The sequence below is a fragment of the Helianthus annuus genome, chromosome 11 (assembly GCF_002127325.2).
Source record: "Helianthus annuus cultivar XRQ/B chromosome 11, HanXRQr2.0-SUNRISE, whole genome shotgun sequence".
Classification (NCBI taxonomy): Eukaryota; Viridiplantae; Streptophyta; class Magnoliopsida; order Asterales; family Asteraceae; genus Helianthus; species Helianthus annuus.
The window spans coordinates 88,217,700-88,238,956 of NC_035443.2; the positions used below are offsets into that span (position 1 = coordinate 88,217,700).

Consider the following 21,257-nt stretch of genomic DNA (forward strand, 5'->3'; position numbering starts at 1 on the left):
AACATGTCCATAAGTTAAACATACCATAAATATCCTTTACATGGCTTAGAAATAGGCTTTGAGGGGTTTGGTATGCTAAAATAAACTTCTGGGTCATTCAGGGACTAAAAGTGTCAAAAAGTGCACAAGTTTGCACTTTCGCGCATAACTTACGTTCTGAATACATCCGGACATCCAAAAATTTATGTAAGCATCCTTATATTATGCCTTAGTGTTTGGCATGAGAAAAATCCATTCGTCGCGTCATTTGGATCGTCTTTCACACTTATGCGCATTCCGTCGTAATTAAGCGAACACCGCGATCGTACGGCCAAACGAACCAACATCCGACACATTTTTGAGCATGTTTCATGTCCAAAATGTTTAGGCATCATTTTAGGACCTTAAAGTTGGCTTTACGGGCCTTAGAAGTGTCGGAAATGGCTTAAACACGCAACAGGGACCAAAACTGTCATTTTTCAAAGTATGTGCAGATCAGACGGGCTCAGGCGGCCTGCCTGAGTTTTTGCATATCCTGATGCGGGCCGCGTGAGGATGTCTGACAGAAAGATTTTGCATTAAATGCAGAATCTGGCCTTTCGTTCGATCAAGAGGCGATGCCTTTTTCACCCAATGAAGGGCCAAGAGCCAAGTTCAGTGAATTTAACCCCTAGACACATGTACGCACGAGATCAAGGCACGATATTCGATAAAACGATCCTAACGGTTCCACTTTTCCTATAAATACCCCCCCCCCCTTAGTGTAAAAATCACAATAATCTGATCTTGAAGCTCTAAGTTGAAACCATTGTTTCATACCTGAGCTATTTGATCTAGATTAGCACTCGGGGACCCTCCGTAAGTCTTCTTTCGCTCTTTTATTCGCTTTTCGAGTCCGAAAGTCAACGTTTTGTTGACTTTCTGCATTGACCAGCTTATGGTCGATGCGAAGTTCATGGAACTTCATAACGTGAGCGTGATCACGATGGTTATGGTCCGTAGTGACCATACCTACTGATTTCCCCGTTATCTAGGCTCAGTGACGAGTCGTAGTTTCGGCCAGAATGTGCATTCTTGCATATTTTGTAACCAAACTACTCATGAGCATCAAAGCCGTTTGTTTTGATGTCAAACCTGTTTTCAAACTTAGTTAAGCATGTTCTAACATGCTTAGCTCGTCACTTTTAGTTTAGTGCTTATATAGGGTCGTAAGGTAAGCGATCTAAACCATCGCTTATACTTTCGAACCCGACCCATTTGGTCGGTCATTAGGACCTGACCAAACACATTAGGTGACCATAGCTATAACCTTCCGAGGTTATACCTTGTGGTCACGATGTTAGGCGTTCCAGACGCGTTCTACGCGAACGACGCGTAAGGTAGCATAAGCTACCTAAACGGGTCGTGATGGACCGTAAGCACTTAGGTTAAGTTTCATTTTAGTATGTAGGCTTTGTTAAACCATATTACACGAGTCTCCATACTCGTTTGGTTTTCGAACCCGCGTACTGTCCGATCCTTCCGATTTGGTCCGGTATATTAACATAGCTACCTATTAGGTGCCGTTTGATATCCCGTGATCTTTAGCATTATCTGGTTATTATACAAGAACTCCAAAGCAATCTCAGGTGAGTACATTGAACCCCTCTTTTACTGTTTTCTAAACTGTTTTGGGGTGAAACACATGTGCCTATCTGTTACTTTCATGCTTTCCTGTTTTCACATCATATACTTGCTATGTTCAATAGTACATATATAGTACATGATTTCATTGTGTTCATGCTATGTATGCCCATTGTGTGCGTACTTAGTACATCGTTTTACATCACATGCTATGTATGCCCATTGTGTGCGTACTTAGTACATTGTTTTACATTACATGCTATGTATGCCCATTGTGTGCATACTTAGTACATTGTTGCACATTGCATTACTGTTGCATATGCTCATCCAGCATATGAACACATCACACTACATTTTGAACCGTTGTACTCTACAATACATTTCATGCTACGTACGCCCATTGTGTGCATACGTAGTACATTGTTTCACATTGCATTACTGTTGCATATGCTCATCCAGCATATGAACACATTACACTACATTTTGAACCGTTGTAACCATTTGACTATGTGAACCGTCTTAACCCTTCAATTTCATGAACCGTCTGTAACCATTCAACCGTGTAAACCAGTTGTATCCGTTGACATGGATTACATTTGACAATAGACATTTGACTATACATGAACATTTCTACCGTTGTTAAACATTTCATCTTGATGGTTTGGTTTGAGTAAGTGATTTAAGTAACGAGGCATGTGTAATATGATACAAGCATGGTGGATACGCCGCTGGTACTTCCTATATATAAGTGTTTGTATGGTATTACATATCGTAGCGTTATTTGAATCATTTCAATTTGAAACATAGAACATTTTATACAAATAACACGCTTTTCACAAGACATTGATTTACAAACAACAAATCTTATACAAACTCTTTTTACATGGTTATTCAGTTAACCATGCATTGTTCTCTTATCTATACATATCATTTGATCTTACCGTTTTTCAAATGATTTACAAGACAAAGCAAAATACGAGGTTCATGACTAAACATTTTCTCAAACTCAAGTCATGAATTCCGTTTTCACAAAACCAATGTATCTCACAGGCATTTTTATGCTGACGTACCTATTTTCACATGTGTTTTCAGGAGATGATGCATAGGACTTATCAAGACATACTTAGGCGGACCTGTGCCTTAGTGACTTAAAACGAGACAAGAACTAGTTAATTTATATTATGTACACTTTGATTCTTGTTTAGACAATGTAAACCTTCATGTTTGATTTATAAAACGAAACTTCATTCGCCATGGATTTGAAACAATTGATTCTGTTACAACACTCCCCGACGTTTCCGCCACGTTTTGTATGTTCTACGTGGTCGGGGTGTGACACGCGAAGTCTGCTAAAACTTGCCCTTTGATTGCTGGCCGCGGTCTATATAGGATATTGTATCCTCCCAGCTCAATGGCCCACTTAGCCAATCTCCCCGAGACATCGGGATTGGATAGAATTTGGCCCAAGTGATAATTAGTGAGAACTGTAATAACATGACCAGAGAAATACCGGCGTAGACGTTGTGATGCATCTACTAGCACGAGGACCAGTTTTTCTATCATCGAGTAGCGCGTCTCTGGGCCAGTTAGCATCTTGCTAATATAATATATTGGGGTCTGAATGTTCTCCCGTTCTACCATTAACACTGCGCCAACCGCTACCTCTGCTGCGGACAAATACAAGATTAGCGGTTCTTTTTCTCGCGGTGCTGTTAGTGTTGGCAACTGAATTAAACATTCCTTCATTTGCTTGAAAGTTGTTTCCGCTTCTGGTGTCCACTGGAAGTGGCTTTTCTTAGCACAATTGCACAGTGTACTAATGAACGGATAAGACTTTGCGGCGTGATTTTCCAAGAATCTGTTTAAAGCTGCTAATCGTCCCGCGAGTCTTTGCATTTCTTTTACTGTTGCAGGTGAGGGCATCAGCTGGATGGCTTGCACTTTCTCCGGGTTGACTTTAAAACCGTCTCTTGAAACCCAAAAATTTTCCTTCTTCCATTCCAAAGGAGCACTTTGTTGGGTTAAGTTTCAGGTTGACGCTGCGCAAAGAATCGAACGTACGATGAATGTTTACGAGCATGGTTCCCTCTTCTTGGCTCATGATGACAAGGTCATCCATATATACTTCGACTGTTTTACCAATGTCTTCCCCGAAGTCTGTATCCATTAAGCGCTGGTAAGTAGCTCCTTCATTACAGAGACCAAAGGGCATTTTTGTATAGCAAAAGATGCCTTTATCTATACGGAAGGCGGTTTTATCTTCATCTTCCTCTTTCATTTGGACCTGATGGTAGCCTTTATAACAGTCGAGAAAACACTTCCAGCGGAAAGATGCTAAAGAGTCAACTTTTTTGTCTATTTCCGGTAGCGCATAGCAATCCTTTGGGCAAGCCTTGTTGAGGTCTTTGAAGTCGACACACATGCGCCATCCGCCATTGTGTTTTTGAACCATTACTGGGTTAGCGACCCAGGTCTGGTATTTTACTTCGCGCAGGATCCCGACGTTGAGTAACTCTGTTACTTACTCGTTCATTGCTTCTGCTTTTTCAGTGCTGAGACTGCGTCTTCCTTGCGCGACGGGTTCTGCTGAGGGGCGGACATTCAAACAGTGCTACGCTATATCTCCTGGGACTCCAGTCATGTGTACTGGGCACCAGGCGAAGATGTCTTTATTGTTTGAAAGTAATTCCTTCAACTATATCCGTATTGCCGGTGAAATGGCGTGCCCTAGTAAGATGGTCTGCTCCGGATACTCTTTGTTGAGAACCCATTTTTCCGGCTCGTTTGGTGCTGATGGTTTGACAACCTTTGCTAGTGGCTCATCATTCACGTACATGACTTCCTTGCTTGAGTACAGAATTGCTACTCCTGTTTCCATTGGAAAGCCGCAAGCGGCATGTGGAATGGAAGTAATCATCTTGAATTCTCTTTGCGATCTTCTTCCCAGCAATACATCGTGGCGTGATGTTGCCAGCATGACCATGAAATTACTGTGACTATGCGCGAATGCTCACCATCTGAGAGAGTCACAGGAAATGCAATTTGTCCCAATAGGAACACAGCTTCGTTGCAGAAACCAGTGAGGGGAAAATCAACTGGCTCTAAACATGCTTTATCTTCTGGATCAAGTTGCTTGAAACATTGTTCATAGATTATATCCATCGAGCTTCCTGGATCTATGAACATGTAGTCGGTTCTGTAGTGGCCGAAGATACCGGTGATAATTACTGGACGTTCTTCCTGAGGTCCTCCAGGAACAACAGGAAATACAACTTGTTGCTCTCTCCAATGCTGATTATGGTTTCGTTTGTTTGGCCTTCGTGAGGGACCTTCTTGCACCATGTTTATCTGCTTTTGTTCGGCTTCCTGGCAATCGGTATCTTCTGATTTTTGAATCATCTTGTCATGACTACTTGATTGGATGTCGCACTGATTAGGTATCCGTGGGTCTAATATTGCAGCGTCAAATTTACCTTTTCCTTTTGTCAGAGTATCAGATCTGACATTTGGCAACTCAGATCTGATGTTTTGTGTGAAAATTTGGTTCATAGTGATCTGGAATCTGTTGAACCAGTACTCTGGAGTTCTTTCCAGGGGTAGATCTGAACGGTTATGAACTCCTGTTTGTGTCATGGAGTCATTTTCTTCCGAATGACTGTTGTTGCTTCCTTTACTTCCCATGATTCCGTCGATCTGGACATCTCGGGTTGTAAAACCCTTGAATTCAGATCGAGGACTTGATGGGTGAAATGATGAATTCTCTGCCATATGAAACAGGGAATGAAAAGAATGAATCGAAAGGAGAAAAATGGATGAAACAGAGAAATCGGTGGGCGCCAATGAAGAAACACTAGATAAATGACCGGAATCAAATAATCTAGGGGGTTAGGTTCTGCATAAAAGGGTTGGTTTCTTCTCGCTCGGTTCAGGGGAACAGATCTTCTCTTCTTCTCGATAGCTGCAAAACAGACACCGTCAGACTCGCCACGGGGAGAATGGGGGTTCTCTCCGTGACCACCCTTCAGCGTGAGAATAAGTATCGGTATATGAAGAAGAAGAAGTATAAGTGAAGTGAATGTAACTTGAAGCTTGTACCTGAATTACTCCTCTATTTATAGCCGAAGTTTGGGCGGGGAAACCTGTTATTGAAATATTGACGGAATGTGCTAACTCCGTAAACGGTTATCTTTCCCTCCGTTAATTCTCTTAATCCGACGTGAGAGCACACAGATCGCGATTTTGATCAACGGCTGGGGTATTGCCACGTGGAAAGTGGGCAAGTGGAGATTTCTCTTTAATTTCATGCCATCACCGTGACTTCAAGAGAGCCCAGGATGATGACACGTGGCCAGACGGTTATAACCATCTGGTGGTGCACGATTGAGTCTTCTAGAAGATTACAGCCGTAATCCAGTGTGACTCCTTATCGTGTGGTATCAGTCAAGTAAATAAGATCCAAGTCTGGGTATTATTTAAGCGGAAGTGCTTGCCGGGATTTTTATCCCTGTTTATTATGGAGAGAGGTGCAAGGATACATTAGTTCTCCTTTGGCGCGCATGTGTTGCTTGCTGCTTTTCTTCTAAGTTCTCTTTGTAGGACCAGTGCACGGCCACGCAAGGTCTAAAAAGGGTTAAAAGATGAGGTTGTGGTATGGTCTCAAGTACTCGAAGTGAGGTTTTTGGGACCTTACCCCTTCAGTTGCCATGAAGTGTATGAGAGAGAATGTTCAGACACCGACCCGTATGTGATGGTCGGAATTTCCCGAAACCCAGGTGGGGTTTCTGCCTCAAACTCTAAGTCAAGAGACCTGGTTACTGCTGGTGATGCAGGAGTTGTAGTAGCTGCAAAGATTGTCGTAAATGGCGGGTGACTGGTTGTCACCGCCGGACTTGGTGTAATTGCCGTGTTCTGACCGCTTGCCGTTGGGTATAAGTTGTCTGGTGCTACCGTTGGTCCCACGGATGGCGCCAATGAAGAAACACTAAACTGAACGGTTAGGCTCCGACGAATACTTCAACTCTTGGTGATCGGAACTGCTGGCTGCAAAACAGAACACCGTTAGGACTCGTTACAAGAATGGGGTTTTTCCTGTAATCACCATATGGCGTGAGAATAAATCTCGGTAATTTGGGAGTAAGAAAATATGTAGAGAGAAAGTTGGTAAGAGCAGAATATTTATACTTTTGATGTTTACCTCTATTTATAGTTTACGATTAGGGTTTCCCGTAAGTTAGGAGATAATCCGGTGTGTTAGGGATTTGCATGATCTTCCAAGAATATTGGAGATTCGGTTACTTGGTTTATCCATGCAGAATGAAACATTCTAGAATAAACGTGAATATCATTGATTACTTATAATAAAATAATAGGTAATGACCGGGTCGGGTTAGTCGGTCCGGGTCATACCTCGTCAGTTTTCAACCCCCTCCTGGTAGTGGTTGACCACTGCCCGATTGTTTTCAATTTCCTTCCGATAGTGGTGGACCTTCTGAGGGTCCAAAATGATGACCTAGTGAATTTGAAACCAATCAGATATAACATTTATTTATACGTTTATTTATGATACGTTTAAACCTCAAAGAAGAAACCCTTTGGTTTATTTTTTTTTTCAAAATTATTTTCCTACAAATTGTGTTGGTGCTATATTTTTTTTTAACTTACCAATAACGTTTTTTCATATCCACGAAGAGAATGAAGTATTAAGCACTTCTCTTGTTAAAGCCATTACTATTTATTCTAACGTCTACTTAATAAAGAATAAATTATTACTATTATTTTTATATTATTCGTTACAACTATACAATTATAATAATAAGGGAATGTTCAAATGAAAACCACTAGTTTTTGTGAAAACTCGAAAGCTAATTAAAAAAACCAAAAAAACATACAATTTTTTTTTAATTTTTTTTTTTTGCAAACCAAATTTCGCAGGTTTTTTTATATAAAACAATTTTCAAAAAAAAAAGAATTTTTTTTTGTGTAGTGCACATGTGTAATACTACACATGTGTATGTGTACTACACATGTGTATTATTACACATGTGCACTACACAAATTTTTTTTTTTAAGTTTTTTTTATATATAAAAACCAGCGATTTTTATAAAAAAATTGAAAAAAAAAATTTGTGTGTTTTTTAGGCTTCACAATAAATAAAAGTGGTTTTCATTTGAACTATCTTCTATAATAATATTTTGTTATTATTATATTTATCATTATTAAGCACTTGAAACCTAAAACACAAAGATCTCATTTTCACATGGCGGAGCATGTGATTGCATGGGTGGCCGGCGCCGGACGTCAAACAAATATCAATTCCATTTCATTTTCATATTTTAATTACGCCTAGCCTAGGTACAAAAAGAATAATATTTATTACCTGGACTCCAATTAACATTAACATTAACAATAATATAATATCTAATTTCCAATTTCACATCTGTCAAACTCCTTCTCCACCGTCAGATCCCCCTCATTTAAACCATCATCTACCGTCCATTCAAATTTCAAATCAATTCATTTTGGAGCCATTTAAAAAAACAACCTATACAAATATCTATAAAAACCGCCATATTCATTCATTCTCTCTGTTTCTCTATAACTATCTTCTCGTCAAAACCCTAACCCTAACCTGCAACTCCGATCTACGGCACCGGCGAAGATGCGTGAGATTCTCCATATTCAAGGCGGTCAATGCGGAAACCAGATCGGAGCAAAGTTCTGGGAGGTAGTTTGTGCAGAACACGGTATCGATGTGACTGGAAAGTACACCGGAGATTCTGAGCTGCAGCTCGAGAGGATTAATGTGTATTACAATGAGGCTAGCGGCGGAAGGTTTGTTCCACGCGCCGTGCTTATGGATCTGGAGCCAGGAACGATGGACAGTCTCAGATCTGGAGCGTACGGCCAGATCTTCCGGCCGGATAACTTTGTGTTTGGGCAGTCCGGTGCTGGTAATAATTGGGCGAAAGGTCATTATACTGAAGGTGCTGAGTTGATTGACTCGGTTTTGGATGTTGTTCGGAAGGAAGCTGAGAACTGTGATTGTTTGCAAGGTATATGTTCTATTAGATGTTTATGTTATTGTTGATTGTGTTTAATACTATTGAATGATGTTTTAATATGAGGTAGAGATTTGCAGATCTGTTAATTATGTGCTCTGGATCTATCGTGATTTAGTTAAAAAGATGTTAATAGTGTTCAGTTTGATTACAGTTTATTCTGAACAAATTTTGATCCATATGATCTTCAGTTATAAAGATTTTAATGGTGTTCAATTTGGTTGCAGTTTTATGTTGAACAATTTTTGATACATGTGATCTCTAGTTATAAACATTAATTAAGTTAAAGGTGTTCAGTCTGACAACAGTTTCATGTTGAACAAGTTTTGATCCATATGATCTTCCATTGTAGCTATGTTCAATTAGATAACAGTTTTGATCCATATGATATTAAGTTATAACTATGTTAAATGTGTTCAATTTGATAACAGTTTCATGTTGAACATTATATAATCCATTTGATCTTCAGTTATTAATATGTTAATGATGTTTGACTTTATAATAATTTTATTAACATTTTTGATACATATGATTTTTAGTTATAAAGATGTTAATAATGTTAGGTTTGATTTCATGCTGAACATATATTGATCCATGTCAGCTAAAAAGATGTTAATAGTGTGTTCAATTTGATGACAGTTTCATGTTGAACACATTTTGATTGATATGCTCTTCAGTTATAAAGATGTTAATCGTGCTCAGTTTGATAACAGTTTCATGTTGAACACATTTTGATACATATGATCTTCAGTTTGATAAGAAGTTTATGCTGGATGCTAATTGTGTTCAAATGCAGGTTTCCAGGTCTGCCATTCTCTAGGAGGTGGAACAGGGTCCGGCATGGGTACCCTTTTGATTTCAAAGATCAGGGAAGAGTATCCCGACCGAATGATGATGACATTCTCAGTATTCCCATCACCAAAGGTCTCCGATACCGTTGTTGAGCCTTACAACGCCACCTTATCTGTCCACCAGCTCGTTGAAAACGCCGATGAATGTATGGTTCTCGATAACGAAGCATTATACGATATCTGTTTCCGAACCCTCAAACTCACTACCCCAAGCTGTAAGCATCCTCAACGAGTTAACGCTAAATGTCTGGAGTGACTTGCTGTTTACGATTAATTTTTAATATGTGTCTAAGTTTTAACGGTTAATTTTTATTACAGTTGGTGATTTGAACCATCTAATTTCCGCAACAATGTCTGGAGTGACTTGCTGTTTACGATTCCCTGGTCAACTCAACTCTGACTTGCGAAAGCTCGCTGTGAATCTCATCCCATTCCCGCGTCTCCACTTCTTCATGGTTGGTTTCGCCCCTCTAACATCCCGTGGCTCCCAACAATACCGAGCTTTAACCGTACCTGAACTCACCCAACAAATGTGGGACGCCAAGAACATGATGTGTGCTGCAGACCCACGTCACGGTCGTTACCTAACCGCATCAGCGATCTACCGTGGCAAAATGAGCACAAAAGAAGTCGATGAACAAATGCTAAACGTGCAAAACAAGAACTCGTCCTACTTTGTCGAGTGGATCCCGAATAACGTGAAGTCAACTGTTTGTGACATCCCACCAACCGGTTTAAAAATGGCGTCTACGTTTATTGGGAACTCGACTTCTATTCAAGAAATGTTTAGGCGTGTGAGCGAGCAGTTTACCGCTATGTTTAGGAGGAAGGCTTTCTTGCATTGGTATACCGGTGAAGGTATGGATGAAATGGAGTTTACGGAGGCTGAGAGTAATATGAATGATTTGGTTTCTGAGTATCAACAGTATCAAGATGCAACTGCTGATGAAGAGGGAGAATATGAGGAGGAAGAGGAGTATGATGAGGCTTGAGAAACGATGGGAAGTTAAAAGGGTAAAAGAGGAATTTTGATTACAACCAGTGGTTGTATTCTGCTTTTGTCATTATTTCTAAACGTTTGTAGGAGAAAGTAATGTTTTCTGTTTTGCCAACCTTATATTGGGTGATTTCATTTAACTGTCTTTTTTTGTCTGGTTTTAAATTGTAAGTTTTATTCTAGGAAGAGCTGTTTGTGTTTTTTTCTCTTCATGATTTGTTTGCTTTGCGTTCATTGTGCTATTCATCCTCAACTTGACCCCCTTTTTTTTTACATAGGAACTTGGGTGTTGGGAAACTGTGAGCTTCGTTACCTCTCTTTGAGCGGACCTCATTCTAGCTGCTCTACTTGACAACTTCTTTCTATAGTCATCATCACTGCTTGATGATGTGGATTTCCCATGACCCCTGCAATTTTTTAATCCAAATGTTGATTATCCTCTACACGACACGAGGTGCTTGGGAACGGGTAGAGTTAAAAGGTTTAAATATAGTTTCTTTAATTAATACTAGTGGGAAACCCGTACGTTGTCACGGAGTCGACATAATGCGGCATGTACACAATTCACATGAGACGAATCAGGTGAATAGTGAAGTAAGGATTTCATGGGAGGTTGTTCATATATCAGATTTAGTTATACAAAAAGCTTACCCATTTAATATTGTAGTGAAAATATTGAACTCCTACGCATTAGACAATCAGGCGGTAAGCTAAAAAAGAACCACAACCCAAAAGTTATTTAACTAACCACAATGATGATCCTTGTAAATATAGAGACATCAAATTCACCCTATTTACTGATGGATGGATCCACCCGGTGAAGGCAAATTGTATTATGAGATAACACCATATTGTCTTATGACATATCAAGACAAATAAATAAAGAAAGGTAACCATATACTCTACACAAAATCACAATTATAGTCTACTGTGAAGATATAATCAATTTAAAGTCATGTTACATAGATGTACACACACGAACGCAATGAGATCACAAACATCAGCAAGTTCAAAGAGATTCGTGTAAGACCTCCTCAATAAAGCGCATGGTTTTAAGCACCTGTGTATACAAGTAAAAGACACCGACGACAAGAGGGGCGACAACGACGTGTGTCTCGATTCCGGCTACTTGGTCACTGGTTCATGTAATAGCGGCAGTGGCATCGGGGGTGTTTCGGAACGGAAGATCAGGTCAGATGTGTTTCGTTTTGGTGGAGTTTAATTGATAATAAAATGAGTTTGCACAACACCTTTTGAACAAGAAAATGCCTTTTTAGCATCTGTGAAGGTTACTTCAAGAGCCGAAAATGTAACAACCCGACTTTCCGGGTCATTACTTGTATCTGTCATTTCTTGCTTAATTGCTTGTACTCTCGAGATATCGATTATCGCTATGGGTTAACTATTTTAAACTACGTTTTCAACGCGCATTTTAAACGCATGATTACAATGCTTATTCAAAACACAGTTATCGCATTTAACGCAGTTTACAACGCATACTATTTACACGCATTTTATCGCTTGTTTAGACTAAACGCTATCGCAACGCACTCACAACGCAAACTCGAAACGTGGATTTACTTTTATGCATCTTAGTTATTATGTGTGTTAATTGTGTGATTATTTGTTTAATGTTATGTGGTTATCTCAACGCAACAGTTACACACTTAACGCTTACTCGCAACTCGCTTAAACGCAACGCAACGCTTAACACACGAAATGAAAGTTGAAAAACTAACTCGCACAACTCGGCCGATCAAATGGACAACCGATCGAATGGACATCCGCTCGGATGACCATCCGACTGGATGGCCGGATGGCCATCCGACCAAGCACACCTCGCAACTTGCACCGACTTAACTCTTCCCTCACACTATAAATAGTGCCCGTACACCTCCCTTTTACTGATTTGACGTCCCCATCCGACCACTCGCTCTCAAGTTACTCTCAGTCACTTTTCCTCGCGATTCAAGGATATTTCGTAAGTATTTCTCCTCAAATCTTGTACAATCATCATCACCAATCACTTCTACATCATCTTCTCCATCAAAATCACACACAAACACATACTTTTTCTCTGAAATCACTGATTTGGACCTCTTGAAGGTGGTTTCCACCCGTTTTGCTCCGGCGAACGGTTAAGGATCATCTTTTCATCAAGATTTGTTCAGATCTAAAGAATTTCCACACTATTCAACTCAATCACAACAAGATCTCAACATTTTTCAACTGTTTTCAACTTTTCTTCACTTTTCCACTCAAAACCGATGGAATCTGGACCCAAACTGACCTTAGACTCGTTCCTTAGTCTAGAGCCGGCTTGAAAACGGATTTTCACTTGAGAGATGACCGATTAACGGGTCATACATGAAACTTCGTCAAGAGCAGTGAATCTGATCGAATGGGGTGATCCTCATCCGATCGAATGAGCTGGACCTTGGTGTGTTTCTATTGTTTAATACGTCGTCACGCCATCTCCGTTAAAACTCAAAACTTTTACTTAGAAAATTTTACAAAGTTTTTCAAATAAAAGATTGCCCACTCGAGTGGCCATCCGATCGGATGACCATCCGATCGAATGACCATTCGACCAGGTGGTCTGACCCTTATACTATTCCTTTTTCAAAACGATTTGACCAAACTTCAAACCTTACCGATTTTCCAAAACAACACACACTCATTCGAATGGCCATCCCTTCGAATGGTCATCCGCTCGAATGACCATCCGTCCGGATGACCATCCGATCTAACGGATACTCATCCGATCGAATCACCATTTGACACTTAGCACTTTCGACATTCTGTTTACACGCCGTTCAACGCTTACGCTACTGTTCTATGATCAGGCTAACTCCAACGCGCTCCCTTCAATCCAATCAAGTTGTGTTTACTTGTTAAACACCTACTGTGAGTATACTCGAACCCATTTTCTTTTAACGCACTTTTGGGTGTCATATACGTTCTCTAACAAAACACATCAACACACAACGCAAACACTTTTAACGCTAACCGCTCCCGCATGTTATACGTGATCTATGAATGCTTGTTACTATTGTAACAACCCGACTTTTTGGGCCATTACTTGTATCTGTCATTTCTTGCTTAATTAATTGTGCTCTAGAGATTTCGGTTATCGCTACGAGTTAACTATTTTAAACTATATTCTAAAACGCGTTCACAACGCTAATTCAAACGCAGTTATCGCATTTAACGAGGTTTATAACGCTTACTATTTAAATGCATTTTTATTGCATATTACATCGCATGATTAGACTAAACGTTGTGGCAATGCTAACGCAACACAATCGCAACGCAGACTCGAAACACAGATTTACTTTATGCTTTACTTGTGTTATTTGTGTTAATTATGTGATTATTTGTTTAATGTTATGTGGTTATCTCAACGCAACGCTTACCCGCAACTCGCTTAAAACGCAACGCAACGCTTAACACACGAAACGAAAGTTGGAAAACTAACTCGCACAACACGGCTGTACGAATGGACGGTCATCCGGACCGGACACCCATTCGACACCTCGCACTCCTCCACCGACTTAACTCTCCTCTCACCCTATAAATACCCGCCGTACATGTCCCTGTCACTGATTTGACAACTCCATCCCACCAGCACACACTCAAGTCGCTCCAAGTAACTTTTCTCTCGATTCAAGGCTATTACATAAGTGTTCTCCTAAAATCTTGTACAATCATCATCACTACACACTTCTACATCATCTACTCCATCAAAATCACACACTTTCTCCTTGAAATCACCTAATTTAGACTCCTTGAAGATGGTTCTCACTCAGTTGTATATGTAAACTGTTTGTGACATCATCTCATTAAGATTAGCTCAGATCTAAAGGATTTCCACACTATTTAACACGAATCTCAATAAGCTCTCAACATTTTCTAACTGTTTCAAACTTTTCTTCAACTTTATACTCAAAACCGATGGGTTTGGACTCAAACTGGCTTTAGACTCGTTCCTTAGTCTAGAGCCGGCTTGAAAACGGATTTCCACCGGAGAGATGACCGATTAACGGGTTGAACATGAAAATCCATCAAGAACAGTGAATCTGATCGATTGGGGTGATTCTCATCCGATCAAATGAAGTGAATCTGGTATGTTTCCATTGTTTGACACGTTGTCACGGCGTCTCCGTTAAACTCCAACTTTTTTACTTAGGACATTTTACAAAAGTTTTCAAATCAACAGATTGCCACTCGAGTGGCCATCCGATCGAATAACCATTTGATTGAATGACCATTCGACTAGGTGACCTGTCCCTCATAATATTCCTTGTTCAAAACGATTTGACCAAAACTTCAAACTACCAAACTCTCGATCGAATAGCCATCCGACTAGGTGACCTGTCCCTCATAATATTATCGTCGATTTATCGCTGATTTCTCTAAAATCGCCGTCCCTCTCACCTTTCTAATGCATAAAGACAAGACTTTTGTTCGGGGAACCGAACAAGCGGATGCCTTTCAAACTCTCAAGCGTATGCTTTGCGACGCTCCCGTACTCGCGCTACCTGATGGAAACGACGACTTTGTAGTCTATTGCGATGCCTCTAACCTAGGTCTTTGTTATGTTTTTATGCAACGAGACAAGGTTATCGCGTACGCATCTCGCCAGCTCAAAGTCCACAAGAAGAACTATATAACCCATGATCTCGAACTCGGTGCAGTTGTTTTTACATTAAAGATATGGCGACACTACCTTTATGGTACTAAGTGTACGGTCTTCACCGACCATAAGAGCCTACAACACATCTTAAACCAGAAAGAGCTGAATATGCGCCAACGCAGATGGGTTGAACTTCTCAACGACTACGACTGTGAGATACGCTACCACCCAGGCAAATCAAACTTCGTTGCTGATGCTCTTAGCCGACGAAGCTATTTACATAGTGTTCGTAATGTTCAAGCCCAACACACCTCGAAGCTCTCATTCGCGACGCTCAGCACGCTTGTTTTCTCGAGAACATCTTGAAGGAAAAATGAATACTTGGAACCGAAAACCAACTAGTGAATAAACCGAATGGTATCTTTCACTACCTCGATCGCATTTGGATCCCCAGTCGCAATAATCTCTGAGAGATTTTGCTGACTGAAGCCCACAAATCCCGGTATTCCATTCATCCCGGTGCCGACAAGAGGTACAAGGAACTCTGTGCCAGGTATTGGTGGCCAGGAATGAAGAAGGATATCGCTCTCTATGTTTCGAAATGCCTAACTTACTCGAAAGTTAAGGCCGAACACTAACGACCCTCTGGCTTACTCGTACAACCCAAAATCCCGATGTGGAAATGGGAGGTATAGCTATGGACTTCATTACGAAACTCCCTTGCACTCCATCAGGTCACAATAGCATTTGGGTTATCGTTGATCGTCTTACGAAATCCGCTCACTTTCTACTGATACGAGAAGACTATAAGGTTGAACGATTAGCACAAATCTATACCGACAAAGTCATTTGTCGACATGGGACCCCTGTGACATCATCTCTGACCGCGATGGTCGATTTACCTCGCACATTTGGGAAACTTTTCAATCCGCTCACGGTTCAACTCTTAATCTCAGTACCCCTTTCCATCCCCATACCGATGGTCAGACTGAGCGCACGATTCGCACCCTTAAAGACATGCTTCATTCGTGCGTTATAGATTTTGGTGGTAATTGAGACTCGCATTTACCTTTAGTCGAATTCTCGTAGAACAACAGTTATCATGCTAGTATTCAAATGGCACCATTTGAGGCATTATATGGAAGAAAATGTCGATCGCCTATTGTATGGCACGAGATCGGAGATGTGCAAATTACCGGTCCTGAGTTATTACAAGAAACGACTGACAAGATCCTCCAGATACGAGACAATCTCTTGAAAGCGCGGAGTCATCAAAAGAGTTATGCTGATAAACGCCGCAAGCCCCTTAAGTTCGAAGTTGGCGATCACGTACTCCTAAAGGTTTCACCTTGGAAGGGGGAGAGGGGGTGATCTGATTCGGCAAGAAAGGAATACTAGTGCCACGATATGTTGGCCCCTTTAAGATTCTGGAAAGAATTGGCAAAGTGGCCTACCGACTTGAATTACCGGAGGAACTCAACAACGTACACCCGACTTTCCACGTCTCAAACCTTAAAAAGTGCCTAGCTGAAGAAAACCTTCATGTCCCCCTCGAGGATTTCCAAGTTAACGAAACTCTACACTTCGTGGAAAAGCCACTAGAAATCATGGACCGAGAGACCAAGAAACTCCGACGCTCTCTGATGTGCTGAAAATGGGTTAATTAAAAACAACTAAAATTACCCTAATTCTAGACTCTCTAAGCTTTAAATTTATAAAACTAAGACTCGACCTAAACCCTAAACCACACAACCGGCAAGTGAACCGATCAATGTAGTAAAGCTAAAGCAAGTCCGAGTATCGAACCCACGAGACTCTACTGATTACGCTACGACTCTATCTAGACTAAGACTGACATGACATAACTAAATTGTTTATTAATTGGGGGGGGGGGGGTTCTAAATATCCTAAAATTATAATTAAAAGTCAACTAAATTAACTAGACGAATAAGACACGAACTCACACGAAGGCTGAACTCAAGGATGATGAAGGAACTACCTAGACAGGAATCCTGATTGCTTTTAGTTATGATTATAATTGGAAGTTGTCTGCTATGGAACCGGGATCTTAAAATTCTCACCTCTCGGGAAATCTAAGGACCCCTAATCCTTCTCAAGAGCACGCTAAGATCCCCTAAAGGTTGTTAAATTACCGGTTATTAGACTACTTTACAAGACATCTAATGGGTTTACAAAAGTATCCTACAAAGCTCACTCCCTTACGAGACCTAAACCTAGGATAGGCTTGTTTTCTCAGCTAGATTTGCTAGACAGCAGCCAAAAGGTTAACTTCCTAGGAAGGACCCACCTTACGGTTTAATCACTTAGACCTAGCAATAATCTCGCACCTTACAGCTATTGACGATTAGTAGAGCACTTGATTTTATAAAAATATCAATTATTACTTCTAAGGTTTATCGGCCGATTTAACCCTAAAGATTCAAGATTTATTACGTGATATAGACAGTCACCAAAATCTAAAACCTAGCACGATTCTATTATGTGATAAAGACCGTCACCAAGATTCATGCGAAGCAATAATCAATAATTAAACAACATCAAGCACGCAAACACATCTAACTGATAGAACAAACCGTTTACAATTTATAAACTATCCATAGCATTCAAAAATCCAAGAATAATCAAAACATATGCAATCATTCAACCATGTCTAGGTAGTAACAAGAAGTCTAGCCAATAATCATTGTCAAAAACATAATAGCAAACTTAAACAAATCTGAATTCATCTTTAAACAATCAAAAACAAACGAAAACCGAAGAACAAGAAGATATAACCCGTGAACTTCGATCCCGAGTGCTCCCGAATGCTCCCCGATGATTCCTTGGCTTCCCGAATGTCCTAGAACTCCAAAACAGCCTTCTACAAGCTCCAAAAATCGCCTAAGTTCGTCTCTCTGTGCGTCTCCAAGGTCGGCTCCCTCTAATGTTGCGTCTAATCTTCTTGTGCGTAACTTAATAATTCCAACTGTATGTTCGTTCGTGATGATGTCCAGCCGTCAACAGCCCTTCAAACCCCTTTGTCTGATGTTGATATTATTATTTATGTATGAAGTTCCTTTTCATCCAAGTAATACTCTATATTTAGAATAGGGTTTTTTTATATGATATAACAATGAACAAAATAATGATTCTCATGGCCCAAGGCCACGTTTCACTTGCTGATGGGCTTTAATTCATTAAGCCTATAAAAATCGTCCAAATTGATGCCAGCTGTTTAGGATCGATCCCTCTCAATTATTTGCGTCCCATTATGATTCCTTTTTTCCAAAAAAGCCCATGATGACGTCCACAGTGTATATATGGGACTAGGAATACTGGTTTTATTATAATTTCATTGATTCACAAGCCCACATCCATCCAAATATATATAGTGTGTTACCCCTCTAACTTATAAAATGGAGATAGTAGCCTTAACCCAATCACAAAAAAATAGCGGCAATTTCAATTAAGTCACTGGCATTCTACGTTGCCCAACTCGCTGGTCATTTCCATATTACTCGTTTTTGCTCCATTTGCACCAGGACCTAACACAATACAAAATAATGTAATATAACACTAAAACTAAATAAAAATAAATAGAGTAAACTGCCATTTTGGTCCCTGAGGTTTGGTTACTTTTGCCACTTTAGTCCAAAACTCAAACCTTTTGCATCTGGGTCCCTGTGGTTTCAGTTTTATTGCCATTTTGGTCCAAAAATGAAATCAGGTCATACTTGTCTTATAAAATCCTGCAATTTTGTCATTTTCCTCAAGGGCAAATCAGGTCATATTTGTCTTATAAAATATGGTATTTATTTATAAAAAAGAAATGATCATTTTGCCCCTGCGGAAAATGACAAAATAACAGGATTTTATAAGACAAATATGACCTGATTTTATTTTTGGACCAAAATGACAATAAAACTGAAACCACAGGGACCCAGATGCAAAAAGTTTGAGTTTTGGACTAAAGTGGCAAAATTGACCAAACCACAGGGACCAAAATGACAATTTACTCAAATAAATAAAACCTACACAAAAACTATACAATTTACACGGAACAAATATGTGTATTTTACCACACATCACTCTTGCATTCCTATAGTGAAGGTTCGCTGGGAAGGCAAACGTGGCACCGAGTTCACTTGGGAACTTGAAAGTGATATGAAAGCTAAATATCCACATCTCTTCGTTATGCCTACGCCTTAATTTCGGGACGAAATTCCCTAAAGTAGGGGAGGCTGTAACAACCCGACTTTTCGGGTCATTACTTGTATCTGTCATTCCTTGCTTAATTAACTTGTACTCTCGAGATTTCGATTATCTCTACGTGTTAACTAGTTTAAACTATATTATACAACGCGTTCACAACGCTTATTCAAACGCAGTTATCGCATTTAACGCGGTTTAAAACGCTTACTATTTAAACACATTTTTATCGCATATTACATCGCATGATTAGACTAAACGCTGTCGCAACGCTGACTCGAAATGCAGATTTACTTTACGCTTTACTTATGTTATTTGTGTTAATTGTGTGATTGTTTGTTGAATGTTATGTGGTTCTCTCAACGCAACGCTTACACGCTGAACGCTTACTCGCAACTCGCTTAAAACGCAACGCAATGCTTAACACATGAAACGAAAGTTGGAAAACTAACTCGCACAACACCGCTGTCCGAATGGATATCCGATCGAATGGACATCCATCCGGATGACCATCCGATCAGATGGCCATCCGACCGGACACCCATTCGACACCTCGCACTCCTCCACCGACTTAACTCTCCTCCCACCCTATAGATACCCGCCGTACACGTCCCTGTCATTGATTTGACAGCTCCATCCGACCAGCACGCACACAAGTCGCTCCAAGTCACTTTTCTCTCGATTCAAGGCTATTTCGTAAGTGTTCTCCTCAAATCTTGTACAATAATCATCACTACACACTTCTACATCATCTTCTCCATCAAAATCACACACTTTCTCCTTGAAATCACCTGATTTGGACTCCTTGAAGATGGTTCTCACTCAGTTGCATATGCAAACTGTTATGTGACATCATCTCATCAAGATTACCTCAGATTTAAAGGATTTCCACACTATTTAACACGAATCTCAATAAGATCCCAACATTCTTCAACTGTTTCAAACTTTTCTTCAACTTTTCTTCACTTTATACTCAAAACCGATGGGATTTGGACTCAAACTGACTATAGACTCGTTCCTTAGTCTAGAGCCGGCTTGAAAACGGATTTCCACCGGAGAGATGACCGATTAACGGGTCGAACATGAAACTCCATCAAGAACAGTGAATCTGATCGAGTGGGGTGATTTCCATCCAATCGAATGAACTGAATCTGGTATGTTTTTGTTGTTTGACACGTCGTCACGCCGTCTCTGTTAAACTCAAACTTTTTACTTAGAACATTTTACAAAAGTTTTCAAATCAACAGATTACCAATCGAGTGGCCATCCAATCGAATAACCATTCGATCGAATGACCATTTGACCAGGTGACCTATCCCTCATAATATTCCTTGTTCAAAATGATTTGACTAAAACTTCATTCAAATTACCAAACTCTCGATCGAATAGCCATCCGATCTAATGGCCATCCGTCCGGATGACTTGGCATCTATATATTGTTTAAATGCTACGAAAAAAACTTCTAAAGTTTTCAAAACGATTTACAAACAACCACATATCATTCGAATGAGCATCCGTTCGAATGGTCATCCGCTCAGATGACCATCTGCTCGGATGACCATCCGACCGAATGGGTACACATCCGTTCGGATCACCATCCGAACACCCCACCATTCGACATTCTGTTACGCACCATTCAACACTCACACTACTGTTCTATGCTCTGGCTAACTCCAACGTGCTCCCTTCAATCCAATCAAGGTTGTGTTTACTTGCTAAACACATACTATGAGTATACTCGAACCATTCTCTTTTAATGCACATTTGGGTGTTACATACGTTCTCTGTCAAAACACAACAACACATAACGCAAACACTTTTAACGCTAGCCACTCTCACATGTTATACGTGATATTGAATGCTTGTTACTATGCTTAGACAATGTTACACTCTACCGCCTCTA

General features: G+C 40.2%; 1 protein-coding gene across 1 annotated transcript; it reads left to right on the plus strand.

Moving 5' to 3' along the window:
* The first annotated feature begins 8,177 nt into the window (after positions 1-8,177).
* On the plus strand, positions 8,178-10,718 carry LOC110890347 (tubulin beta-2 chain). Its single transcript, XM_022137945.2, has 3 exons — positions 8,178-8,655; positions 9,458-9,727; positions 9,831-10,718. The coding sequence occupies exons 1-3, from the start codon at positions 8,262-8,264 to the stop codon at positions 10,502-10,504; spliced, it is 1,338 nt and encodes a 445-aa protein (XP_021993637.1). The 5' UTR covers positions 8,178-8,261; the 3' UTR covers positions 10,505-10,718.
* Positions 10,719-21,257: the final 10,539 nt, after the last annotated feature.

Coding starts and splice junctions, on each gene's coding strand:
- LOC110890347 (XM_022137945.2), top strand. CDS start 8,262: ATGCGTGAGATTCTCCATATTCAAGGCGGTCAATGCGGAAACCAGATC. Junction 8,656..9,457: donor GAACTGTGATTGTTTGCAAG/GTATATGTTCTA, acceptor GTTCAAATGCAG/GTTTCCAGGTCTGCCATTCT. Junction 9,728..9,830: donor CAAACTCACTACCCCAAGCT/GTAAGCATCCTC, acceptor TTTTTATTACAG/TTGGTGATTTGAACCATCTA.